The 27,702-nt window shown below is 38.0% G+C and overlaps 2 protein-coding genes and 2 long non-coding RNA genes across 8 annotated transcripts; 1 reads left to right on the plus strand and 3 right to left on the minus strand.

Annotated features, from left to right (window-relative positions):
• Positions 1–14,916: 14,916 nt before the first annotated feature.
• Positions 14,917–23,657, plus strand: LOC117148920. 3 transcript variants are annotated; one of them, XR_004459949.1, is made up of 3 exons: positions 14,917–14,931; positions 22,013–22,468; positions 22,707–23,657. It is a non-coding gene; the product is annotated as an uncharacterized LOC117148920 (long non-coding RNA). The 3 variants fall into 3 exon arrangements; XR_004459947.1 differs by lacking the exon at positions 14,917–14,931 and adding an exon at positions 20,005–20,126; XR_004459948.1 differs by lacking the exon at positions 14,917–14,931 and adding an exon at positions 21,056–21,072.
• On the minus strand, positions 16,813–18,385 carry LOC117148914 (AT-rich binding protein). The gene is made up of 2 exons (XM_033316633.1): positions 18,093–18,385; positions 16,813–18,033 (listed from the first exon to the last, which is right to left on the minus strand). The coding sequence occupies exons 1-2, from the start codon at positions 18,270–18,272 to the stop codon at positions 17,056–17,058; spliced, it is 1,158 nt and encodes a 385-aa protein (XP_033172524.1). The 5' UTR covers positions 18,273–18,385; the 3' UTR covers positions 16,813–17,055.
• On the minus strand, positions 19,534–19,961 carry LOC117148923. Its single transcript, XR_004459953.1, has 2 exons — positions 19,896–19,961; positions 19,534–19,764 (listed from the first exon to the last, which is right to left on the minus strand). It is a non-coding gene; the product is annotated as an uncharacterized LOC117148923 (long non-coding RNA).
• LOC117148907 (protein suppressor of forked) lies at positions 23,624–27,465 on the minus strand. Of its 3 annotated transcripts, none has more exons than XM_033316615.1 (9): positions 27,095–27,464; positions 26,711–27,033; positions 26,255–26,530; positions 25,893–26,196; positions 25,401–25,592; positions 24,922–25,335; positions 24,759–24,866; positions 24,009–24,309; positions 23,624–23,951 (listed from the first exon to the last, which is right to left on the minus strand). In XM_033316615.1, the coding sequence occupies exons 1-9, from the start codon at positions 27,128–27,130 to the stop codon at positions 23,704–23,706; spliced, it is 2,202 nt and encodes a 733-aa protein (XP_033172506.1). In that variant the 5' UTR covers positions 27,131–27,464; the 3' UTR covers positions 23,624–23,703. The 3 variants fall into 3 exon arrangements, with proteins under 3 accessions (XP_033172506.1, XP_033172508.1, XP_033172507.1); XM_033316617.1 differs by having other exon boundaries at positions 25,797–26,196; positions 27,095–27,440; XM_033316616.1 differs by lacking the exon at positions 26,711–27,033 and having other exon boundaries at positions 27,095–27,465.
• Positions 27,466–27,702: the final 237 nt, after the last annotated feature.

Genomic DNA, 27,702 nt, shown 5'->3' on the forward strand with positions numbered 1-27,702 from the left:
CGCCCAGGGCCTAAATGCTACCCACAGACTTTCGGCCTTACGTGTCTGCTGCGCCTTCAGAACAGTGTCCAACGCGGCGGCATTGGTGATCGCAGGGATACCGCCTCTGGACCTGTTAGCGAAGGAAAACGAAGTGGTCTTCAACCAAACCCACGGTCGAAGACTTTCCCCCGGCGCCAAGAAGGCAATACGAGCTGAAGCAAGGCAGCACACCCTGGAGACATGGCAGCACAGGTGGACCAACGAGCCCAAGGGTCGCTGGACGCAGCAGCTGATACCCAACCTCAAGCCGTGGTTAGAGCGGAAGCACGGCGATATTACGTTCCACCTAACGCAGCTGATCAGCGGGCACGGTTGCTTTCGCAGCTACCTGATGCGCTTTGGACACGAGGATGCGGATGACTGTCCATGGTGCGGAGGTGGTCGGAGCGAAACAGCTGAGCACGTTCTCTTCTCGTGCGTTAAATACGCTAGGGAACGGAGCTCTCTGGAAACCGTACTTGGCGGCAGACTGAATGCGGACAACCTAGTCCCATTCATGCTGCAGGGGGAGGCGGAATGGCAAGCGGTCAACAGCTTCGCCGCAGCGATAACCACCGAGCTCAGAAGAGCCGAGAAAGCCAGGAGGGTCCACGAGTGAGCAAATCCTGATCGTCCTCGCGAAGCAATGCTTCACGGCCATACCGCGGGGAGTCCTGGATTTGCCCTCCTAAATGTTATTATGTTGTATTCAATAAACGAATTAAAAAAAAAAAAAAAAAAAACACGCACACGCACACACATGGATCTCTTTGCATTGGTGTTGGGGTTCGGCGATAAGAAAATCGAGCCATTAAGTCGCGCCGGCGATTCTATAGACGCTCAGTTGCTTTGGAGCGATTCTTTGATGCAGACGAACGTCGGAGTTTGCGGATTGTAATAAAAGAGCAAGCACAGAGAGAGAGAGAGAGACAGTTAATGAGACAGAGAGATTGGAGTGGAGTAGAAGGATCTGACGTGTCGTAAGGATCATTGGAGTCAGTGGCCAGCGAAGGTGGTCCCAGGACGAGCGTTGCCTCGCCCAAGGACGATACACCCTGCACCATAACACCATGACCTTCAGAAGGAAAGGCAAGAACCCGACGTTTCCATAAGGGTCAGTGGAGTCAGTGGTCGGTATAGGTGGTCCCAGGACGAGCGTTGCCTCGCCCCCGGACGCTACACCCTACCCCATAACATCCTAAACCCAGACCGACCGGCGGGTGGAGACGACTGCGACGAAGCGGGTTCCTGAAGGACAGTGGAGTCAGTGGTCGGTACAGGTGGTCCCAGGACGAGCGTTGCCTCGCCCCAGGACGATACACCGTGCCCCATAATATCCTAGTCCCGGCCGGGCCAACTCGTCGTCCACGTCAAGGAGCCAGCAGTACCACGGAGGCAAGGCGTTGCAAGAGAAGCGCCGAAGAAGATCTCCGAAAAAAGTCAATCTCAGTTTTTGGCGTCCAGAATGGAACTGATTGTGCTTTTACTTTCAGACTTAAGCTAAGCTAAATTTATTTAATTTAACGGAATTTCCACAGGGGTGATAATGGTGCTTCTTCTTTCAACTTCTTCGTTCATCAATAAATGAACGTGATGCATAAGCTATTGGGAGCTTAATCCCGTTACGGTTCTGAGTTAGAACCGCTCCGCAAGCTTGTTTACTAGCATCCGTTATAATGCAAAATTCTTTGCGAAAATCAGGATATTGTAATAGTGTGGGGTGCATAAGATTTTCTTTAAGGTATTCGAATGCGTTCTGGCATTCGCTTGACCATTCAAAAGGGACATTCTTTTTACATAATCTAGTTATGTGCCGTGAATAGTCGGCGAAGTTCCTTATAAATCGACGATAATAGTTGCAGAATGCTACAAATCGTCTTGCACTGTCCGCATCATGAGGGACAGGATAATTTTTGATGACGTCATATTTCTTGTCATCTGGCAATACTCCTTTGTCTGTGCATTTGTGACCTAGGAATGTCACTTCGTGCATGAAAAATGAACATTTTTCTGGATGCAACTTTAGGTTATATTTCCTACATACATTAAAAATTTCAGTTAAGTTTTTAATCATGTGTTTTTCGGAACATCCTATCACCATTATGTAATCCATGTAAAGGAATGCCTGAGAGGGTTCTAATCCCGAGAATGATATAGTCATCATCCTCTGAAATGAATTTGGTGCTATTTTAAGACCAAATGGTAATCGCGTGAAGCGATTTGAGCCATTGCTCGTTGAAAAGGATGTTATATTCCTAGAGTTTTCCTCAAGTTATATTTGGTGGGAACCTGACATCAAGTCAAGGCATGAAAAGTATTTAGCTCGACCTAGTTGATCTAAAATGTAGGGAGTGGAAATTTGTCAGAAAGTAGTTTCTTGTTTATTTGACGATAGTCAATTACTAATCGCCATTTCTTCCCTTGTGAATTTGGTAATGATTTTTTAGGAACTAGCAAGAGTGGACTGTTATACTCAGATACAGACGGTTCGACGATTTTGTCGCTTATTAATTTCCCTACTTGTTTTTGAATTTCCTCAATATGGCTATGCGGGCTTTTATATTTTTTTATATAAATTCATCATCTTTAAGTCTTAATGTTTGTTTATAAAAATTATTTGTTGATATTTCCAGTGTCGGTATTATGAATGTCATAATCTTTTAAATTTGCATATTGTATTTTATTTACTTTGACCAATTAGTCGAAATTAGTTGTATTTAGAAGTCGAACGTATACATGTTTGGATGCTGCTATTGTATTTGCAACATAAATCCCATTGTGTATTTCTGGATTAGGAACAAATATGAAATCATTTACAACATTAATGTCTATTTTCCGAATAACTTGTGATCTGGCTGGCAGAAGAACTGTATTGTTGCCAGCGCTATATGTTATCGGAACATATATTGGATAATTTAAATTTTGGGGTCTAATTATAAACCAGTCTTCACTTGGTTTGAAATCTAATTGACAATTGAATTTCTTTATAAAATCAATGCCTATTATTCCATCACATGGTATTGCAAAATTTGGGTTTACCAAATGAAATTCATGTGGAATAATATATTTTGTTGATTGGAGTTCTATTAAGGTTGTTCCTTGAGACTTTATCACACCTTGGCCTATGCCTTCGATGTTTATTATTTTTTCATTTTGAATTATGAAGTTATCAGAATTTACTTTCAAAAGTGAGATATCTGCACCAGTATCTATGAGAAATGTTAGTTTATTTTCAGTTGAATGATTATAGAAGGTTACGAATATATTAAGACTATAATTGATGGAATGAACTTTTACATTTATTGGTTGTTTCCTAAAGGGTTCTGTTAGTTTTCCGACGTATTTTGCGCGATTCTCACACTGCTATTATTTTTATTACCATGGTTGTAGTTTCCGCGGCCTCTCCCTTGGTTTTGGCCTCGCCTACCTCCACGGTTATTATAGTTATTATTATTGTTGTTATTGCTGCCTCGGTTGTAATTGTTGTGGTAGTTATTTCTTCCACGATTATAACCTCGGGCGCCTCTATTATAATTATTTGCACCTCGTCGATAATAGAGTACTGTAATGATGAACTCCAAATAAGAACACAAGTCCGTTTTAAGTTGAATGCAGCCGTCGGGCTGACTTATATTTATTCAATTTCTTCTTTTGATTTTAGAGTAGGCAGAAATGGTTCTGCCAGCTCAACGTCTACAGAGTGTCTGATTTGTCAGTTTTGAATATATTTGGACTTAGGCTAATCCGCGTAGCTGCGCTGCCGGGTACGCCAGCGGCGGAGCGGCGTTCTTATGTATATCTTATATATCTAGGCTTATCGGGAGAGCGAGCTAAGTATGTACGTATGTAATATGCATTTGGTCGGCGTGGGAATGCTGACCATGCACTTATACTTTGTGGCCTCCGAGTGGGCAATGCACTTGTACTTTGTGGCCTTCAAGTGGGCGATCATGTTACATCCGCCCTGGGCCTTACTGCGTGCATAAACATAAACATAAACATAAACATAGCAACAAAGTGCTGCCATATGTTAATATGCTATTTTATTAAATTGTTCTTAATATTGCATAGGCACATACTACATCTCCCTCCTTTTGAAAAATAACGTAACCTAGTGAAGTTATTTTAATTATTAAATGCAAATTATTTTATTTTTAAATTTTTTTTTTTAATTTTGTTTGTGTTTTTGTTTGAACAACCATAGTATTATTAAAATAAAAGTTGATTTTGTAATGCAAAGATAAAAATATACATAGTGTATGGAAAATTTTGTAATAATGATTAAGGAAAATATAAGTTTAAAATCAATCATGAATGAAATTTCTTTAATCTATCTTTATGAACTACTTGCTTCTTATTTTTATTAGTAAGTAGTGTAATATTGTTATTATCTCCTATGCTTTCTATCTTATAGGGCCCTGTGTATTTAAAGTCTAATTTATGACCTACCTCATTTCTTAGTAAAACTTTATCTCCTACTTCTAACTCTATGTCATTTACTTTTAAGTCATAATTTTCCTTATTTTTCTCTTTGTGTGCTTCAAGCAGTTTTCTTGCTCGAGCATATGCTACTTCTAACCTATATTTACTCTCCTTAGCGTAATCATCTATGTTATTTATTATTGGTTCTATGCTATGTAGTTTATTAAAATGTTTTGGTAAATTACTTGTTCTACCGAAAACTAATTCATATGGACAGTTATTATGTACCATAGATGGGGTCGTGTTGAAGCAGTATACGAAATATTGAAGCCATACGTCCCAATCGGTTTTGTCCGCCGATATGTAGGATCGTATATACTCGTTTAAAGTTCTATGACTTATTTCTACCACTCCAACTGTCTGGTGGTGATGAGCTGTTGATGTTATATTTTTGATTTTCAAATATTAACATAGGTCAGTAATTATTGAATTCTTATACTCTGTTCCCATGTCCGTTATGAAGGTCTTCATTGGACCGTACTGTAGAATAAAAGATTCAAATATAGCTTTTGCGACTGTCTTTGCGCTTTTATTTGCTATTGGAGTGGCAACTAAGTACTTGGTTAAATTACATATGAGAGTGACTGCGTACTCGTTACCATTTTCTGACTTAGGTGGTGGACCAATTGTGTCCACGACAACTCTATCGAAAGCATGTTCTGGTGTTTCAGTTATAGTCATTGGAGTCTTTGTGTGCTTTGTTGTTTTTGCTTTTTGGCATTTTTGACATTTTCTTACGTACTCTTTTATGTATTTACTCATATTTTTCCAGTAATAATGTCTTTTGACCTTGGCCAAGGTTTTTGTAATGCCTGTATGCCCTCCTTGTATTGGATCGTCATGTAATGTAGACAATATAGCTTCTTTTTCTTTTTCATTATTTATTTGGGTCACCGGGATAAGTAGCGCTACTTTTAAATTCTTTAATATTTTATTGCCCATATTTTTAAATTTATCTATTGAAACGTGTTCAAAGATTTTCTTCCACGGTGCCATTTTGATTTGGCTGATATCATATATACCGGCTTGCAATTCAAGCCTTTGGAAAAATTGATCTAAATCAAGAATTTCATTATTATAAAGATCACCAACATCATATCTTGCAATGATTTTCTTTCCATGTTTAAATAAACATATCGTGTCATTCAATTGCAATGTCACTACTTTTCGTACCTCGTCATTTGTTATGACTTCGTATACGTTGGGCTCTGAAGCTTTTTCTTTGGTTTGTTCGTGCAAATCCAATTGTTATTTTCCTGCGCAGGATTTTTGTCTACTTTGAAATCTTGTAGTGACTTTTAATATATTTCCAGTTATTTCTTTTAGCTCTTTGATGGTTATTCTTGATAACGCATCAACTACATGATTGTCTTTGCCCTTTAGATACTCTACCGTAAAATTATATTCCTCTAATTCAAGCCTTATTCTTGTTAATTTAGAACTGGGGTTCACCATCGAGAATAAATATGTCAATGGTCTATGGTCTGTTTTCACAGTGAAGTGTTTTCCGTAAATGTATGGTCTAAAATGTACTATTGCCCAATGGATTGCTGCTAACTCTTGTTCTGTTGTACTCTTATTGCTTTCACCTTTCGTAAAAGCTCTTGATGCATAAGCAACTGGGAGTTGATGGCCATTATGGTTTTGAGTTAAAACTGCGCCACACGCTTGCTTGCTTGCATCTGTTATTATGCAAAATTCTTTGCTGAAGTCTGGGTACTGCAAGAGTGTTTGGTTAATTAGCTGAGATTTTAAATGTATGAATGCTTTTTGACATTCATCTGTCCACTTGAATGGAACATTCTTTTTACATAATCTTGTTATGTGCCGCGAATAGTCGGCGAAATTTTTGATAAAACGTCTGTAGTAATTGCAAAATGCTACAAAACGTCTAGCGCTGTCCGCATCATGTGGAACTGGGTAGTTCTGAATGACATCATATTTTTTGTCATCCGGCAAAATTCCTTTGTCTGTGCATTTATGTCACAAAAATGTGACTTCATGCATGAAAAATGAACATTTTTCAGGATGTAACTTTAGGTTGTATTCCCTGCATTTACCAAAAACTTCAGTGAGGTTTTTAAGCATATGTTTTTCGGAACAACCTATGACTATTAAGTCATCCATATAAAGGAATGCCTGAGACGGTTCTATTCCGGAGAATGCTATAGTCATCATTCTTTGGAATGAATTAGGCGCTATTTTTAAGCCAAATGGCAATCGCGTGAAACGATATGAGCCATTGTTGGTTGAGAAAGATGTTATATCTCTCGAGCCTTCATCTAGTTCGATTTGATGAAAACCTGACATTAAATCAAGGCAGGAGAAATATTTTGCTCGACCAAGTTGGTCCAAAATATCATCTATTCTCGGTAGTGGAAATTTTTCAGCTAAAAGTTTCTTATTAATTTGGCGATAGTCTATTACTAATCTCCATTTCTTTTTATCTGAATTTGGGCTTGACTTTTTAGGTACTAATAGAAAAGGGCTATTGTACTGTGAAACTGATGGTTCGACTATTTTATCTTTTATTAATTTCTGAACTTGGGCTTGTATTTCTTCTACTTGACTATGAGGACTTCTATAATTTTTTGTGTATACCGGCTCATCATCTTTTAATCTCAACTGTTGTTTATAAAAATTATTAACCGTTATTGGTCCTGATTCTAATGCAAATATATCTATATATTCGCTGCATATATTTTCTAATTGTGATTTGAACAATTCGGGGAAATTTTTCTTTAATTGAGATAAGACAGTTTTATTTCTATTTTCACTATTTGCCTGAACTACATTGTAGTTCGAAAGTTCGGCTCATATATTTTAAGTGTCCATATTGACTAATTGGTCAGAATCTGTCGTGTTTAAAATTCGGACAACTGTATTACTTGATGTTGCGATTGTATTTGCAACATAAATACCAGTTTGAATTTCCTGGTTTGGAATTAAAATGTTATCATCTTTGGATGATACTATTAATCTTCGGACAACTTGGGATCTTGCTGGTAATAAAGTTGTGTTAATACCAGAGCTGTATGTTATGGGAATATAAATTGGAAATTTCAAATTTTTTGGTCTAATTATAAACCAATCTTCTTCTGGGTTTAAATCAATTTGGCAATTATATTTTTTAATGAAATCTATTCCTATTATTCCATCACACGGTATGGGAAAATTTTTATCTACTAAATGAAAGTCGTGTGGGATAATGTATTTACCTGTCTGTATCTCAATAAAAGTCTGTCCTCGCGACTGAATTTTCTGTTGGCTTATGCCTTGAATGTTTATTTTGTTAGTTATTTGAATATTAGAAAATTTGTCAGAGTTCTCTTTGAGAATAGAGATATCTGCACCTGTATCAAGTAGGAAAACTAGTTTTACGCCTGTTTCGGCATGAATGAAAGTAGAAAATATGTTGAGATTATAATTGATGGTGTATACTCTTCGATCTTCTTTTACTGAGTACCTTGCGAGTTGCGAGTTTCCCTGATCTTGGATTTGCATTATTTCCGTTATAGTTGTTCTGATTGTTGTTACGGCCTCTATTTCCATTATTGCGGCCTCTGTTATAGCCATTATAGCGGTTATTATTATTATTTCCATTATAGCGGTTGTGATAACCGTTATTCTGGTAACCGTTATTTTGGTAACCGTTATTGTAGTTGCCTCTATTACTATTGTTGTTGAAGCCTCTACCTCGGTTACCACCTCTATTGGCATTTCCGTATCCTCTGTTGGATCTGTTACCTCTAAAGTACATCACTTTATTGATGTCACCGGTAACTCTTTCACTCGTTCTTATGTATGCGCTTATCGCTGCATCCATAGTGGTGCAAGTCCCTGCTTCCAGTACTGTTTTTATACTTTCGTGCTCAGCACGATTTATCATTGTGTCTATTGCCTCTTTAGTGCTTAGACCAGTGGCATGTTCGAGAGGTAAACCCTCATCGATAAAGGAAGCTTCTAGTAGCTTTCTCAGCCTATCAACTTCAGCGGTAAATTGCATTGCAGTTTTACCTCTTTGCTGAACTGTTGCTAGTTTTGCCTTGACATTACTGGATGTTTCACCTACGACTACTTTCTGCAATTTGTTTATAATTGTCGGAATCGTCGTTTCATTTTCAACTGAGTTCAAAATTGTGCCAACTATTTTTGACTTAATGACCTCAATTGCAATGTCTTCATATGGTCCTTTAGCTAGGTCTACCAATTTGATTGCCTTAATGAATCGTTGTAAATGGATCTTTTTCCCATCAAATTCTGGCACTGCGCAAGCGACTTCCTTAATGTACGACCTAATGGCTGCTGCTTGTTCTGCCATGGTTACTTTATTTTCGGAGTCAGCTGCGTTGTTCGTTTCTTCTTCGACCCTCAGCATTAATTTTGCTGGTAAAGTTAGATCGTGAAGATCTTCCTCTTTAATATCTTCTTTGACTATAGTCCTATCTTCTTCGTCAGAGTTAGTGATGTCTTCATTCAAATTTATTCTTAGTGGTGTGTTTACTATGTTTGGAATTTCTATCTGGAGACAGAATATATTTTTAATAGATATTAATTTTTCTCTTAATGTCACCAGTAGTTCCAAAGCTTTAGCACACTGTTTGCTGTCCAAATTCTTTCTATTTTGTTGGATCAGCTCTCTGACTTCATTATAACTATTTACCAGGATTTGGGCATTCTTATTAATTGTTACAGCTTGTATTGATCTGTTTTGCGTTAAGCATTTATAAGATTTTCTGAAATTTTCATTTGGATCTTTTATCTGATCAACAAGCTTTTCCCAGTCCATGCTGTGGTATACTCATATCTTCAAATTTATGCATTTGTATATTTTTTTTTCTAATCTAGATAAATTCAATATTACGTTTATATTTTTATTTATTATTTTTTTTTCTTCATAAAATTTTTCTCATATTTCATTCATAATTGAGTCTCTTCAAGATCTTCCTTAAATATTATCTAAACCGTTAGCAGTGCTACGGTATCGTTATATATATATATATATATTTATATTTTTAGTTTTACTTATTCCATTTGTCTCTATAGACATTTATGTATGGAATTTTTTATTTATGCAATTTTTTTTTTTCAATGTTCGCAAGAGTAAAAAAATTGTATTTTACATTGTTGCCTGCCTGATTCTAGCTATGGCTTCACGGGCCATATTGGGTTAACAGGGCATAATAGTATATGCTCCGTTTTACAATATTTCTTACAATTTTCTTATATTTATATTTTATATTTATTATATATTTGATGTTCTGCTGCTGCTGATGCTCATCAGGTGTCAGCTGGGCGTCGCCGGGGGTGGCACGCTGACACTCCCTCGCTGCTGTCTATTGTTTGTCCGCTGACGATGTCGATGGCTGCTCACAAGTCCCCAAGCAGTGAGGACTCCAGATTCCTTCGCATCCAGGGGGCCAGGACTTCTTCGGCTTTGTTAATGCTGGTGCTGGTGCTGGACATGCCTGGTATTTCGGAACTTCATTAATTGTGGGTATATTTTTAATATTATCTGAGTGAGTTTTCTCGAGTTTATGGGTCTTTAATTCTTGCTGATATTGCAACAAGTGGTCTAGCTCTGCAGAGCTAGCTCTAGCTCTAGCTTTAGAGCTTTCGACCAAACCGGTGGCGTTTGCTGACCGTATATTAGCCACCTTACGTGGGCTATACGTTTATTCAGCTTAGTTTTCAAACCGCCACGGTGTTTGCCCATACTCAATAGAACTCTACTCACTCAGATTTTTCCTTGGTTTTGGCAATTCCATTTAATTATTCCTTGGTGATGGGTCTTCTTCCAGTCCAGTATTCCTTTGTCGTCACCAGCTTTGGTCAATTCGTCCAGCGTTGGACGACTGTCACGGTCGCCATGTAATGATGAACTCCAAATAAGAACACAAGTCCGTTTTAAGTTGAATGCAGCCGTCGGGCTGACTTATATTTATTCAATTTCTTCTTTTGATTTTAGAGTAGGCAGAAATGGTTCTGCCAGCTCAACGTCTACAGAGTGTCTGATTTGTCAGTTTTGAATATATTTGGACTTAGGCTAATCCGCGTAGCTGCGCTGCCGGGTACGCCAGCGGCGGAGCGGCGTTCTTATGTATATCTTATATATCTAGGCTTATCGGGAGAGCGAGCTAAGTATGTACGTATGTAATATGCATTTGGTCGGCGTGGGAATGCTGACCATGCACTTATACTTTGTGGCCTCCGAGTGGGCAATGCACTTGTACTTTGTGGCCTTCAAGTGGGCGATCATGTTACATCCGCCCTGGGCCTTACTGCGTGCATAAACATAAACATAAACATAAACATAGCAACAAAGTGCTGGCATATGTTAATATGCTATTTTATTTAATTGTTCTTAATATTGCATAGGCACATACTACACTACTGATAGGACCAGCTTATAAATATAAACAAGAGAGAATGCTATAGTCGAGTTCCCCGACTATCAGAAACCCGTTACTCAGCTGGGGTGAATTTTTCTGGGATATTGATAGATACTGGGGAATAAAATGAGAGAAAATTAATAAATTATTCCAAAGTGTGGGCGTGACCTGTTCGGCGGCTTTGGGGCGTTAGAGTGGGCGTGGCAAAAACATTTTTGGCAAATTGATAGAAACTTACAAGACTGATAAGATTATGCAAAAATATCGAAAAATGGTGCAAAAATATGGGCGTGGCAAAAAGGTTTTTTTTTTTGCAATTTTGGATTCGGGTTGGGACGCAGATAGCCTCAGTGCTGATGAACGCGAACTAAGCGACAGCGGTCCTAAAATAGGGCACTTTAACCGTTGGATGGTCAAGGTGTCACCCAGGTGTCACCCAGGACGTCCGGCCCACGAGATGCTACAAGTGTCTGTGCTACGGATATCGAGCAGCGACCTGCAAGCGACTGATAGGGCAGACAGCTGTCTACGAAGCGGTGAGCGTGGCACAAGGCATTTTATTCTAATGCCTTTGGTATACATATACATAAAAATTCTTGAAGATTCAATATCTAGATTAAGCATGCAGATCGTAGTGACACCTATGATACCTTTTTGTGGCCAAAATACTAAGTTTTGATTACGTCATTATATTAGTATAAGATTAGACTTTAGTGTTGCATACAAGAAATCTAAAAAAAAATCCCGTACTGGAATCGGTAAAAAGTATGTAAAAAGTAGAAACGGTCATATTTTAAAACATGTTTTAATTGCATATATTATATATTTTTATCAATATGCCGAAAATTGGCCACCATCAGAGTTCCAGATATCGGATAGTTGAAGAACTATACTGTTCTCTTCTGTCTTCGAAATTATTAATAGAATTACAAAACTAAAAAAATATACGAAAGAGATATTAATTTTTAGTAGAAATTTGATGATACATTTTTATTTAATTCTTGGACAAACAATACCATCATTGTATATTTTTGGCGTTCCTAATTTATGTAAAATTTAATTCATTTTTGTTGTTCTTTTTTTGAATGTATGTGAATAAATAGTAATCTGAATTTTTCGTATTTCATTCAGTATCATCTATATATATAAAAACCTCGTGTTACAGTTTTCGTTGCCTCCGAAACCCCTCCGAAACGGCTTTACCGATTTTGATGACATTTTTTTGTGCTTATCCAACTTATATTTTTCATCCCCCTAAATATGAGGGGTAGTCCACCCCTCATTTTTTTTATTCTTTAGACAACATTTTTAATTTCTATATTTTTATGATATAACATAGACCAATATATACAATCCGCAATTTGTACCCTTCTACGATTGACCCTTATTTTTGAATAGCCATTTTAGTAAATTAATCAATTTTTCTTTCCGGTCAAAAACTGATCAATCGTCATTTAATTAGTTATCTCCGCCAGATGTCTACAGGTGTCATGCTCTCGAGAGGGAAAACCGTCCAGTTTGTTTGTGTTAGCTAAAGATGGACAAACAAAAGATATTGTTCACGCTATAGCATTAAGAGGAAGAATGCATAAAGGAAGAATTTAATCTCATTACTATTCAGAAATAATTATTAGAGCCGCAAAAGAATTCAGTCAGAGCATGCATTCTACAAGAAATCAAAAACCTTTTGATATTCTATATAATAAAATTGTACACAAAAACATAGTAAAAATATTAAAAAACACTCAAGAAAAAATGTTAAAAACGCATAATGATGGTCGTAAGGAAAAGAATATCATGTAGTGCAAGTAGTCTATGAAAAGAAACATGGAGAAAGAAATAAACTGAAAACAAGATATAAGCAACAGGTTGTTAAGGAAAACTTATCAAGCAAAATAATAATTAATAGTAGAAACAGAATTATTCACAAAGAGAATATAAAGTTTTACCAAACATTATATTTCTTTTAAAATTACAGAAAATGCATTTGTTATTACTTTTAACACCATTCATAATGATAACCACTTTAGAAATAATTGATTAACTCCAATCACGAATTTTTCCTGTTCAAAGACAAAAAGGATGTTCTTACTTCTTACTTATAAAAAAGGTCACAGTGGGTAATAACTTACGAACTGCAATTAATCGAATTATTTTGTCACAGCTGATATCAACTAAATGAGTTAGGCACTGTTTGGAAATGGTTAGCTGGAACTCCGAATCACGATGATTTCATTACAATACAGAATAAAATTAACGACTTAATTGAAAACAATAACCAACAATTTATTATTAATTCCCAATTGTTTAATGAGATAAAATCACTTTCCAATCACTTTAAGAAAACATCGATTACGATTGCTAACATTCGACATGCAAAACATTATTGATACTATTACACTGGCAAAAAACGATGTACTTAACACAAAAATTTTAAAAAATGAAGACATTAAAGAAATATTAAATCACCAACAAAAGCCTGTAATTATTGCAGATCTAATGGATATCTCAACATTGTACTACATCACGAACTCATAATTATTTATATCAAATACCCTGAAATACTTAATTTGTGCGAAATGTATTATGCCAGATCCATTTCACATAATGATGGAAACTCAATCAGGTCGCAGAATGCGAAAATTATTTTTATGAAATATCTAATTTTAAGAACGTACTTTTTAATAACTATGGCATTTTAAGTAAAGATAAAACTTGTTTTACCCGCTTACTAAATAAATACGAGTAAAAATTAAGAATATAGTTATCATTCAAGAAGGTGCCATTCTAATAAATGGAAATAATATTGTAAATAATTCTCATTTAGACGGGTAATATTTAATAACATTTAACGGCACAACTACAATAAATAATATTTCATACACCAAATTTAGAAAACAATATACTTGAGTACATAACCACTAAACACTTTAAGAATCTGGAAATATCAGATTATATAAGATCTAACAATTCAGAACTTACTCTTGACAACATTAATATTTTAAACCCATTTATTGAAATTTACAATTGGAAAATATTGGAATTGGAATTTCATTTATATTATTAATTTTAATCATTTTGTATTTGATTACTACATTAATAATAAAATTCAGATATATTATATTTGTAACCAAACAAAAACGGCCAGAACTAGAAACACCAAATACTGAGAATGAATTTTTAACAGAATTAAGAGAGCATTTAACCGAAATACATAATGAAGCGGGCGCTTCATTTTAGAAGAACAAATTTTAAACTCCAATCTCAGCAGCATCTCAATTATCCAACCCGTAAATATAGCATTTTGCCCCAGTTAATAAATTTCAGCTGCATTTCTTTTGTCCGTTTTTGTCGCCAGCTACCCGATAAATAACAAAACTTAAAGTAAACACCAGTCAGCAAATTTTAATTTCACAATGTTGTGAAATAATTTCAGTATAAACATATTATTTATCCTAAACATATTTGAAAGTTCAAGAATTCTTCTAAATTCTAAAGAAAACCGAGGCCGAGGTTGATTGGATCAGGATTAAGATTTAGAAGATCAGTCTGAATCGGGACAAGATCGTGAACAGTTTCAAATTAAAGATAGTTCATAAGAAGTGTATTTTGTGATAGTATAAGTGAAAATAATCACCAATAAAATATTAAATTATAACAAAATAAAAATTATTTTTTAAATAATTTAAGAGTAACAATTTTAAATTGCATTTATTATTGACCAATTGTTATTTCTGCATACCAAAAACAAATAAACAAAGAAATCAACTGTTGCACGCACAAAAACAATTTGTCTGCACTAATAAGTTTTTCCCTTGATACAAATATTTATATATCTTTTGAACCGAAGACACTAGAATAACTAGTTACTAGTTATAGTTAACTAGTTGTTCTAGTGTCTTTGTTTGAACCACATCGTTTTCTTTTTTTTTTTTTCATTCTGCAAAATGAGTTTTATTCAGTGTGGTTTGTTATATGTGTTTGTGACTGTGAAAACTAATAAAAAATCGCTTTGTCCCCCTAATACCGTAAAAATGTAAGTCGTCTTACTAAAATATTAAAAAAAAAAACTATTTAAAGATGCTATGGAACTGAAAAGGGAGCTCAGCATATCCGCAATAGCACAAACAGTTTTCGAACTGTCTCAGGGAACATGGTTTAAAAGCCTGAAGTCCAAGGAAAGAAAGCGTATTACGTTTCCAAATGAACATTTCAATGTGCCATGCGAAAAATTGAACATTGAAAATGGAACATTTTATGGTCAGATGTGATTAAGCTTGTTATTTTTGTGGGCAATGGATCTTGATCGTACGTACGGCTCCCTAAAAACACCGAATAAAAGGCAAACAAGAGAAAATGCTATAGTCGAGTTCCCCGACTAACAGATACCATTTGTTCAGTTAGTGTGAATGCAAACGCGAAATTTCATAATTTTTCTGGGATATCTATAGATATTGGGGAATAAAATGAGAAAAAATGTAAGAATTGTTCAATAAAGAATTGTGACTAATAAAATTATGAAAAAATATCAAACAATTTTTCAAAAATGTGGTCGTGGCAGTTTTCGGCGGTTTTAGGGCATTAAAGTGGACGTCGTAAAAAGTGTTTTGTTTACAAGATTGACAAAACTATGACGGACATGGCCAGATCGACTCTGCCATTGATCCTGAACAAGAATATATATACTTCATATGGTCGGAAACACTTAAACGCGGAGGACCCAGTGTAATGGGATGGGCTCGTTTCTCGTACTATTGCGTAGGGCAAATACATTGGATACTCTACTCTTTGCCGAATGCGATATGCCGCTAAAGTGGGTCTTCCAACAAGAATATGACCCCAAGCACACCAGCCAAGGATTAGTTCCAAAATAAATATGTATGTTCCTATTTTGGAGTAGGCTGCACTCCCATCGATAATCTTCTGCGAATATTAAAAAGGCAGTTGTAGCTTCTCGACCAACAAACAATGAAAAACTTTGGACAGTATTTAAGAAGTCCGGGACCAAAATATCCCTAAAATCGTGCCAGGACCTGGATGAATCCGTGCCAAAACGTTGAACAGTTGTTTAAAATAAAAAATTTAAGCATTTTTTATGAAGTAGTTAATTAAGTTAAGAACTTAATTGTAATATTTTTTTATTTTCTAATAAGTGCATGATTTAACCTTTCTAAAAGGGTATTTTAGCTCTTTTAAAACCGTCAAATTGGGAATTATTCAAACCTTGATTGGGCAAGTGCTATTTAATTTTTCGCAGCTGTATATATGGCCATATATGTTCATATATATATTGTGTACCTAGACAAAATAACAGGTCTAACCTGTAACTGTAACTGACACAATTTCAGCAACCACTAGAAATGTCCCAGAAATCTCACTGTCCTTAGAATCCATTTAAACTTAAAGTAAAAGACTTACACAAGGGCGACTGATCGGTTTTAACACATTGTGAACCAATTTACTCTAAAACAAAACTAACAACGGTCTGGACACCAACATATTTTTTGGTTGGGCTTAATTCCGTCCCGAAAATTTTGGTCTCCTTTACATACACATATGCCTATGTATGTTTAAGTGATTGCATGTACACTTAGAGCGTAAAAGATAACGGGGGGTTAACATAACCCCGCTTAAACATTTACATTACATTTACAAGACAACCTAAGCCTACATTATATATTTGTATATTTATATATTAATTATGAATACATGTTATATATATTTATATTATATAATTATATACAATATATGTGTATTCATTTGTAGATCATATATATATATACATATACACGATATATACGATATATATATATATATATATATATATATATATATATATGTATGTCACTTGCCTGCCACAATGTTGACGAAGTGCTAAATTTCAATTTACAGTCAGAATTATTTAATTTACTCAATATAAAGTCTATAACTTTATTGAGTCTTAGCAAAACCAAAGACATTATGCAAGAGACAAAATGTACAATATTTTTGTGCACACCTTACCAATTCAACAAATCTCCTTGCTCCTTGCACAATGAACGTTTTTTGTGGCAAGCAAGCAATTTTCTTGAACCTAAATCAACATTTTCAAACAGGGTTTTTTAGAGATGCTATGTGATTAATTGGGGAATCGTTGAGCTGGGTCTGTTTAGTCTATAGCCTAAAAGCGCTGCGGCAATATCTCGCTTTTGATGCCTCTCAGTGCGTGCTTTTTTTTTCGGTGCGTTGATAGGTTGCACGACTGCTTGAAGGAGGCACTGCACAGTTCGCAATTGAACCGCCGCTCCTTGCTGTGAACTACACGATGCAGCTCCATTCTAGACTTATACTTAAACTTCAAACCACAAGTCTCGTAATCGCAGACGTACCACCGTTCTCCGTCATCTGAAGACACAGCACTCCCGGCGCTGGCCGTCGTGCTGTTAGAGTCCTTAGGCAGCTGTTCCTGACTGGCGGCTAGCATAGCGGCGGCCGAAGGAACGACAGACATGTTTAGTTGCTGCTGCTGCTGTAGAGCATTAGGGGGCGTGGTGCTGACCGTGGAGGTGCTGGTACTGGCGCTGACGCTAACAAATCCGGACGCTGGCGGTGGAGGCGGTACAGGTGGTGGAACTAGCTGTGGCAGATGGTAAATGGTCCCACCAGCTGCAGCAGCAGCCTGCATTTCGGGTGTAAGTGTCAGACTGCTGGGCTCTATCTTAATGTCGATGGCGCTGTTGCTACGTGTAGTTCCCTCGCCTGTGGATACCACAGTTGCAGCGGCTGCAGCGGCAGCTACCGCATTGGCATGGAGTTCAGCCAGCTCCTTGGCAACATCCCGCTGCTGTTGGAGCTGCTGGTGGGCATGTTGTTGTTGAACCTGGTGCTGCTGGTGCCCGTGCTGCTGAGACTGTTGTTGTTGTTGCTGCTGCGCTTGCTGTTGTTGCACTTGTTGTTGCACCTGCTGTTGTACTTGAACCTGCTGTTCGTGCAGTTCCACCTCCCGTTGTTCCTCCTCTGAGTACTTGGTTGAGCAGGTGTAAAGGGCCAGTGGCACACTGATCGCTGTCGCGCCTTGCTGGGAGCTGCTTCCTGGCGTTGCTGCTGCCGCCGCAGCCTCCACATCCGTTAGGCAGTAGCTGGATGTACGACTGTGTTCCTGTGCAAATAGACCGAGGTTTATAAGCCCTCCGCCAAAAAAAAACACACAAAGCATACCTTTGCCACCCCGTGCAGGAAATTATGCTCATCCTGTATGTGCTTCCAGAACTGATCCTGTGTCTGAAGCTCCTCTTGGCACGTGTGACAAACAATCCAGAAGCTATCCCCCGACAAACAGAACTCGCCAAGCTTGGTGTAGATCTTGTTGTTCTTGCTGAGGATGCGCGGAAAACCCATTGCGTTGTTGTGTTTGACTAGCTCCTTGTGCTGTTGTTTGTTTATGTTTATGTTTTTATTTTTTTTTGTTTTTGTTTAGCTATCGGCCGAATGGGCACTTTCGATAGTATCGATTAATCATCATCCTTCTTCGATGTCTAACTTAAACGCAACTATCGCCTTGATGGTAAAGAACAGATATTAGATATTTCGTGAAATTCTAAATATCGCGCGTTAATTTAAAGTGTACACTTTACAGCATACACCGTTATATGAAATCATAAAAAGCTTTTAATTTTATGCCAACGGAGCCATATGCAGCTTGAAAAATTATTGCTAAATAAATGGAATTTTGTGACGAAATATATATTACAACAAATTAAATGCGTGCTAAATAATATCAGAATAGTAATTGCACCTTGTTATATAACTAAGCTACTTCTTGCAATTGTTGTCAACTAAATTTCAATGCTCCATAAAAAAACATTGATTAGCAATTATATTCACAAGCGATAGAACGCATGTACATAACATGCGAAACTTTGGGTAAATCCTTAAAATACATTGGTTTCCTCAATAGGACACTCAAAAAACCAAAATACTTTTATAGCATTTAAAAAATCTCTTATCGATATATCGATTAATTAAAAACTTAAACTTAACTAACTCCATCATTCTCGCATTTTCATTATCTGAGTGAGAAATATATAATAGTCGTGGTATCAGAATGCGGCGTTCTCTCTTACTCCTGAAAGGGTCAACCGGCTGATGTAGTTAGAACACAAGCATTATGTAGATATTGTTTTAAATAAGTTACTGCATACTACTGAATTAAATTTGTAGTGTTTTGATTATTGTTAAGCATTGATTTAATGTGCTTTGATTACTATATAATCGATTTTTTTGAATTTGCAGTTATGTATATAAATTAATATATGTATGAATTTATAACGATACCGAAAAATATTTAAATACAATCTAAAAGCAAAAGTATTGAGTACTTGTTATTGAAAAATTTAAATAAAACAAGAGAGGCACTTTTTAAATTATACCCTCCCACAATACACATTTGTGCATTCATATGTAAAATGTGAAATATACATGAATATGTACATATGTACGATTATGGAATCGAGACTAAGATGGTCGTGGATTACCGAAGAAGGGCTTGAACGAGATGCCAATGCATGTATACATGTTCATATGTGTGACTGTTATTTTTATGCGCCATTTCAAGCCAGCTTGTTTCCACTGCTCTTGCAGTTGCTTCTTTATTTTCGCATTTCCATTTTTACAACCTGAATAACTCCAGTCGACTGAGTCCAATTCACGCTGCGCAACCGCAGTCGCTGGTTTGTACGCTGGGGGGATAACATCTTGCGCTGCACTTGCCGACGTTCTGTCCAATTTCGGGCAGCTTAAAAAGTGAAACCACCCCTGGGAGGTGACTACGTCAAGTGTCTACAGGTGAGCAGCCACAAATCGCGTATGGGTTTCTTCCTAGGCCTGCCTTCTGCGGACGGGGATTAAGGGATTAATTAATTAATACTCACAAGTCTTTGTGAATAGAACTTATTGTCGCTCTTGCGTGGAAAACGAGTAGCTACACAATATACATACATATGTATATATGTGTGTACTTACATATCTACATATGTATTTAGGTATGGGCGATATATTTTCACCTTTTGTCTTGTCAATCAGTGTGCAGGCAGAGTAAAAAGAGTTTCAGAAAAGAAAAAGTTAATGCAAATCGCTTCTTTCTAGTTTTGTTTTGCATTAGGCTTCGTCCGATCGTCAAAAAAAAGCATACATGCATATTTAATTTATAAAAAGGCTGCAATGTAACAGACATAAAGAAGAAAGTATACATACGTACGTACATACATCATACATCATATGTAAACTTTTTGTATTACTATCAGAGTTAATTTAGTCGTGTCAGTGAGAAGGGAACAAGGAAGTTGTAGTAATACGTTAAGTTAAAAATTAAATGCTGAACTAACGTTAAAACAAAACAGAATGCTATAATCGAATTCCCGACTATCACATACCCATTATTCAGCTAATGAGAACGCGAAGTTTCATCATTTTTCTGGAATATCTATAGATATTGGGGAATACAATGAGTAAAGATTTAAAAAATGTTCCCAAGTATGGGCGTGACCGATTTGGAGGCTTAAAGGCGTTAGAATGGGCGTTGCAAAAAGTTTTTTGATTAGCCTTATAAATTTTTTATCGATTTCCAAAAAAATTGTTTTTGCCACACCCATTCAAGCCCCAACAAACCTAAAGGAACTGCCCCACCCACACTTTTGAAAAATTTGTTGATATTTTTTCATATTTTTATTTGTCTTGTAAATTTTTATAGATTTGCAAAAGGAAATTATAACTTTTTCCCACGCCCACTCTAACGCCCTAAAAACTGCCACGCCCACATTATTGAAAAATTCTTGTATATGTTTTCATAATTTAATTAGTCTTTTAAATGTCTATTGATTTGCCAACAACTTTTTACCATGCTCACTCTAACGCCCTAAAACCGCCAAACCGGTCACGCCCACACTTTTGAACAATTTTAAAATATTTTCTCCTTTTATTCCTCAATATCTACGATATCCCAGAAAAATGAAATTGGGTGTTTTCCATCTATTTCTGTTAATAAAGTGTATTCGTAGTATTATTAGCGATGTAACGTTCTGTATTTGCATGCTCTCAGATAGTAAACAGCATTTGCATTTTGTTGGTGAGAGGAGCAGTGCCCCAGAATATCATATACAGCCCAGTCGAGTATTGTAGAGAGAATAGGTTTAAAGTTAAGGTTAATTAATTTTTTGTTTTTAGATTTTATTATGATGGTAAAGTTGTCGAGTGATGCGTAATTTAATAGGCTATTGTGAAGAGAATGACTAAAAGGTCGGAGTTGATGTGCATAAGATTTTTTCTATTAGTCATGTAACTTTTGATGTAGTTTGTTATTTTACGTCCAGTTTTCCAAGCTACTAGTTGCTCTAGGATAGAGTGCATCCAAAGAGACTAGAATATTATTATTCTCGTATCTACTAGAATATTATTATTCTTGTGTCTTTATTCGAAATCTAGTTATATTATGGATGTATGGTTTCTCCTGGATATAGCTCAAGATAGCTAATAGGTGGTCTATTAGAAGTAGACTGTCTGTGGCCGATTTCCCTTCCTTGAAACCAGTTAAATCCACAACAAGATTAGTTTCTCGTTTAATACAAATACAAACAGTCTTTAAGCTATAATTGTATCCAGAATTTTTGATAAGCACGAGTTCAGTGGGATAGTCCGTTCGTCTGATTTTGCAATTTGTATTATTAGAGTGTTTTTGTATGCCTGGGGCATATATTTGTTTAGAATGTTATTTATTTTGGAGGTTTATAATTCTATCTTTTGTTTTCTTTTGTCCAGGGTTTATATCATAGTATAGCTGATTCTGTCCAGTCCAGGTGTGTTAGCTTTTAGTGTGTTTAGTGCTGCTGAAAGTTCTAGATATGTTAGAGGTTTTTCTTTCTTTTAAAGATTATTTGTACATATTAAAACAAATTCAATTCAAATTTGTATAAGATTCGTATTTCATCCAAAATATGATTTTTCAATCACGAAATTGATTCATAAAAAATACAACTTTTACAACAAAAATACATCTATCAACTTTTCATCTTGTCTCCAAACCTAGAACTTACAATTGAAAGGGTAATCACCAATAACACTATCCTTTCCTCTTCTGGTTTTAGGTTGCACTCTCCCGCGGATAGGAATCGATGAGATGCGGAGACAGTGTGGCAGGATTTACACTTGGTATTGCGCCGGGGAGCTGTATGGCATTGAATGATCATTGTGCGGGGAGCGTCCCTTATGCGCTTTCTCCGAATGACGAATCGGATCACATGGACGTGTGGCACTCCGACTGGCAGGCGCCTGAAGCTGATAGCAATGACGGAGCCAATCCTGAGGATGACCTCATGCATGATGTGCTAGCTGAGCAGCGCTCAAATGGCGAGGATAATGAACTTAACCATCAGCTTGTGCAGCAATTAAATTTGTTGAGGACTCGGAGTATTTGCGTGATCCTGGAGAATTTTTATTCGTTGCGGTGGACCAGAAGAACCTATCAAAAATGATTGCAGCACGCCAGAAAATTTAGAACAGAAGCTAAAAAGCCCAAACCAGTTCCAGATTCTACAATGCAGGTTCAAGTGCTTCCCAAAATATTACCTTTATAGGAATGTAAAAACATGTGATGATTTGTGGCGAAAAATAATTTTACCGTATTAGTTTTTGATACCTTTGGTATATGACTATTGGCTTCCTCACTTTTGAATATTTCTCCCTGTGCATAAAGTAGTCGCCTTCGTCACTGCGTTGAATATCACAGTTATAAAATGAAGATTAAACTTATTCTTATCGCAATTCAATCTTCTTCCCCAGGAGGTATCACCCGTTTTAGAGGGCCAACGTCTAACGACCCACCATATACACCGCCTGATCGATTTGTACTGCTCGGAGCATCGTCTCTGGAACCAGTCGCATTCCTCAACATGGAGCTGTGCCGCGACTCCTGGAGTAGGATAACGAATGCCTGGAGTACTTATTGCTGCCGAAGCTTCGGCGTGACGGAAGTTCGGATACGCGTCTCGACGCTGTGTCAAAGATTTCCCAAGCAAAGGAAGCGCTAGGAGGCGGACTGTGAATTGGATGATATTACCAAGTTTACGCACTTTGAACAATTGAGCTTCCTGTGCAAGCAGCAATCTTTATAAAAACGGCATCGTCACTATGCCCGAAAGAACAGCCGTCTACTACAGCTTTACGAACAATATCCGGTCCTATGGCACAATGCACACAAACGGGTTCGATGTGACGCTCTCCTGGGTCTCCAGATGGCATCACGACTTTCGGGGATTAGCCTGTCGCCCGTGGTTATCCAGCGACGGTTGCAACCGCTGCGCAAGCGATATCGACTGGAAAAGATAAGCTATCTGCAAAGTGTGGTGGAGGGAAAGTGTTCGAACCCGAATTTATATCCGGGTTCGAACACTACACGGAAATGGAGTGCCTGCACAAGCACATCGAACCTTATGTGTGTGCTGTTCGTAGAAAGATTTTTGAGAATGTAGTAGGTCACCAAATCCATGTGCAGAGCAACTGTGAAGTGAAAAAATTGGGTAATGCTAAAAACCAGGAGATGGGAAAACGCATAAAAGAAGGGCTAAATGAAGAGAAGAAGTTGGTAACCGAACACGCAGTTGATTTCTTAAAGGAAAATTTGAAAGTACCACAATGGACAATGATGCCAAAGGCATGAACGCAAATTCCGAAGCACCTTCCAACAAAACGAAACCTAATTAATGTGGTTTGCTTTATTGGATTTCTTGTAAATACATAAATTGAAAGAAAAAAGTGAAAATATGTTTTTTAACGTTCCTTAATTAGACTTGGCGAAACGCTTTAGCTGCCGCAGGCGATATATATCGTGGGAGGGCGGCACAGCGGTCTGCAGCTCGTCGTCACTATCATCGCCTCCAGGCAGCAGTCGTCGCCGGCGCGGTGGAATGGCCGTAACACTGTGCTGCACCCCCGTATACGTGCTTGTGTCCACGATCCAGTGAACCGACTTAGCCAGATCGAAGATCTTAGGCGACAATTCGTTGTCTCCATTCGGTTGCGGTGCGGCTAAGTAAGATAATTGTTCAAAGTAAATTGAAGGGAATTTCAATCAGGTACACTCACAGTCCGGAAGATTGAGACGCATGAAGATATCGAATAGTAGCTCTACGCTAACGAACGGTCCACGGAAGGAGTTCGGTGGAGGCAGGGTGGCGCACAAAGCGGCCAGAGCTGGCGGTTGCGGAAATACACCACCTGCAAGTGGATGGGCACCAGGATGAGCACATGGACGCGGCTTAAATGGAATCATCTGGGAGAAATCTGGACGTGGCAGCGGTGGCGTTGCCTCGCTATCTGTCTCGACCTCTCCGGTGTTCTGGCTTTGAGCTCCACCACCCACCTTGTTCAGTATAATGCCCACATTCTGCAAGAACGAAGGTGATCGAAACGAGAAAAGTAAGTAAAGGTAAACATTTTGTGAAGCATGTGCCAACAAAAAAGAGCACTATACTGACAGAGCGATTTATAGGTAAAATCGTACTTGCATAGACCAAACAAGATCCTATAAAAAGTATTGTAAAAAAGTTCGGCTATCCCTTTCTTGTTCGCACATATAAAATAAAATAAAATAGTCGTGCTCTTTCATTTCAAATGAGTTCCTACAAACTGTCTCAAATTGGAAACATTTTAATGAATGTAATCAATTTTCAAGAAATGTCTTCAGACATTCAACTGTTATGGCGATTACTACACGATCACATGTTATCGTTTGTTGTAGTATAACAAGAAATTCCAATTATTTCGCGGTTATGGATGCTAGCTTGTTTTGTTTGTTTATGTTTTTATAAATAAGTAAATTCGGCGGTTACGCACCTCAGCATATCCTATTGACTTGAGCTCGGTGCTGGTGCAGGGGTAAAGGTCCAGAAATTTGTAGCGGTCAACCAGCTGGGCGGTCTCCTTGCCCTCATACTCTTTAAGCTTTAGACAAAAATTATTATAAGATATTTATAAAAAAAAGTAGTAAAAGACGTACGTTCTCGAAAACGGCACTACGGCGACGTTCGACCTTAACGATGCTGGAGAGATCCCCAATATTAGACTCGAACTCGAGGAAGCGATTCCAGACCTCAACACTCTTGTGCGGCGACAAACCACCTGAACTAAGTACCCGTTCAAACAGGACGCGCGTATTATTGTCCTCGTTTAGATGGGACAGGTAGTCAATGTAGCACATCACATACTCTGGACTGCCACCAAAACGCTTCAATCCCAGCTCGAAGATGCGGAACGCAATTTCTTTGTCCTTTGAGCAATAGTACTCCATCAAAGCAGCGGCCACGAAAATGTGATAGCGCGACCTTACGTCCTCTCGAGCTTTCTTAAAAATGCTACGGGCCGACTTGATCCCCTCAGCACGACGGGCGAACTTCATGTACTGAACATAGACCTGGAGTATTCCATTTCAATGGTATCAAATATTTGATGAAACATATTCAATATGTGTGTTCCTACCAATGTGGGATCAATGTCTGGCAACTGTAACAGCTTGTTGTACATGGAGTGCACCTTCTCGTACTTTAGCCGTCCTTCTTCAAAGTCCGCATAGGCAAAATATAGCAACGCATTTCGGTTTAGCACGCCGTTTATAGACCGCTCCAGTATATTAGCGCACTCGTCCGCAAAAATCTTGGCCGCCTGGACGTCCTGCAACGTTTTAATAAGGAATTAAACATGTAAATACACAAAGTTCGACTTAGTTATAAAGAGTAAAACGCGTGCGGCCTGGCCAGGGGCAACGGGGCAAGCCACGGAAAGGCATCTGTGTTGTGCCACTGCGTGCTCCCTTACCCGAGGGGCGACACTTCTCAGCAAACAAGAGACTATATTTGATTCGTTTTTGGTTTTGACCTTTGCCCACCACCAAGCAAAGGGCATAACCCGCTCTATTTGATTCACTACAGTAACGCAGAGAATAGGTGAAATGTTTTCAACACTAGTACGCACGCCTTTCTCGGTGAGCACGCGAGCACTGGTGTCCAGGAATTGGGAAGCCTGGTGCCACACTGCCGGGTGGTGGGTGAGCACCAGCAAACATTGCTCTGTGGCGAACATGACGCGACGGGTGACTAGGGCCGTATCTTCAGTGCGCAACGGATTAGACTTCTCATACGTGATAAAGCGCTTCCACAGCTCCACTTGCTTCACCTCCTCCTTTGTGAGTGTGGGCGGGACGGCTGGCAGGTTGCGATTGAGACCCTTTGTGTGGTATTCCAACTCTTTGGCAACACGGCGGGCGTTCATGTAATCCCTGGTTTAAAGTGGGAATTTAGAAAGAACATTTAGCAAACGCTGCGTGTAACACTCACTTAGATCGCTCCAGACTCATCTTCTCTGATATAATAGGGTTTATGTTTTGCTCGAATGCGATATAGTCCTTCCACAACTGCTCGATGCCCACGATAGGTGTGACTACCGCCTTTTGATATACGCGGCGCACTGCTGTGATCTTCTGGTTCTCAGCATAGTTGCCCACTGCTTCAACGCCCCGCAGAAAGTATATGTAATCCTGCCAGATGCTGAACGAGTGTAGATCCATGCCGATTTTCTCCAGTGCAAAATCATAAGCCTGGGCCATTTTTTCTCTGAGAACAGAGTTAAGTCCAATAGAATAAGCGTGTCAGAATTAAAAACATGTTGTGCATCGAAAAAACCAATATGCTTTAAACAAAAAAAAATTATTCTTTCGCTGCATTGCAAGTTTTGACAAAAATTATAATAGTTTCTAAGATTTCAAATTATGTTAAATAAGGTAGAACAGTTACTTGTGAGTGCTTAGACCCGACTTGGTTTCCTTCACGTAGGTAAGATAGAGCTTCCATAGGTCGATGTTTAAAATCTTGACTAGGCAGCGTTGGAAAAGTTTCTCTACGCGTTCGTAGTACCGGCAGCGCATCTCCATCTCAATGTATAGCTTCCAGTACCGAGCGGTTGTCGGGAACACATTAACTAGCGACTCGTAAAGGCTGCGTACTTCGTGGATTGGCCGCGTTTGGGCCTCGCGGATCATGACACTCCAGGACTCGATGTCATAGGGCCGCAGCTCCACCACTTGCTGAGCTCGCACCAGGCGCTCCATGCCCCATTCCTTGTCATCGATAAGTAAAACTATGTTGTTACCATCCAAATAAAGCCCATGTTTTACTTACTATGTCGACTTTGATAAGGTCTCTGGCCGAAGACATTGCTTATAGTCTTTGCAAGTTGTCGTTGTATTTCCTGGACAATTTGCCTCCGCTCTTTTGACCCTTTTGCCTGTGTCTTACTTGCGCTGCTCCTTGGCTCAGGAAAGTTCCTTCCTTCCGTTGGACTTCCTGTTGGTGGATTCGCTACGCAATCACATGGAGCAACGCTTGGATGCCGCTTTTCCTAATTTTTTAGAAGTGTTGCAATGCGGCGGCTTGGATATCGACGACTGATTGGATGAAACTGCGATAGTGTCATCGCCAATCACATCGCGGGCCTTACCATTGAAACGGAAGATTTACGAGGTATGTGTAGTACAGCGGTCACTAATTATAAACAAAAATAAGATATATTGTTTTAAAATCCGTTAAAGGTACTAAATCTGTAAATTATGAATTCAAGCAGTAGCAATATATATTATAGCCGGTTTCCACTAATACATTTTTCTTGACGCGTACATTGCTAAGATGAAGGTTGTTAACAGATCTTATATGCTATACTTTGACCCGTTTCTACGTCTAAGTTGGACAGTTGAAGTCCAAGGTAATATTTAATTAAAAGGCTTTTTTAG

This window comes from Drosophila mauritiana, chromosome X (genome assembly GCF_004382145.1).
Source record: "Drosophila mauritiana strain mau12 chromosome X, ASM438214v1, whole genome shotgun sequence".
NCBI lineage: Eukaryota > Metazoa > Arthropoda > Insecta > Diptera > Drosophilidae > Drosophila > Drosophila mauritiana.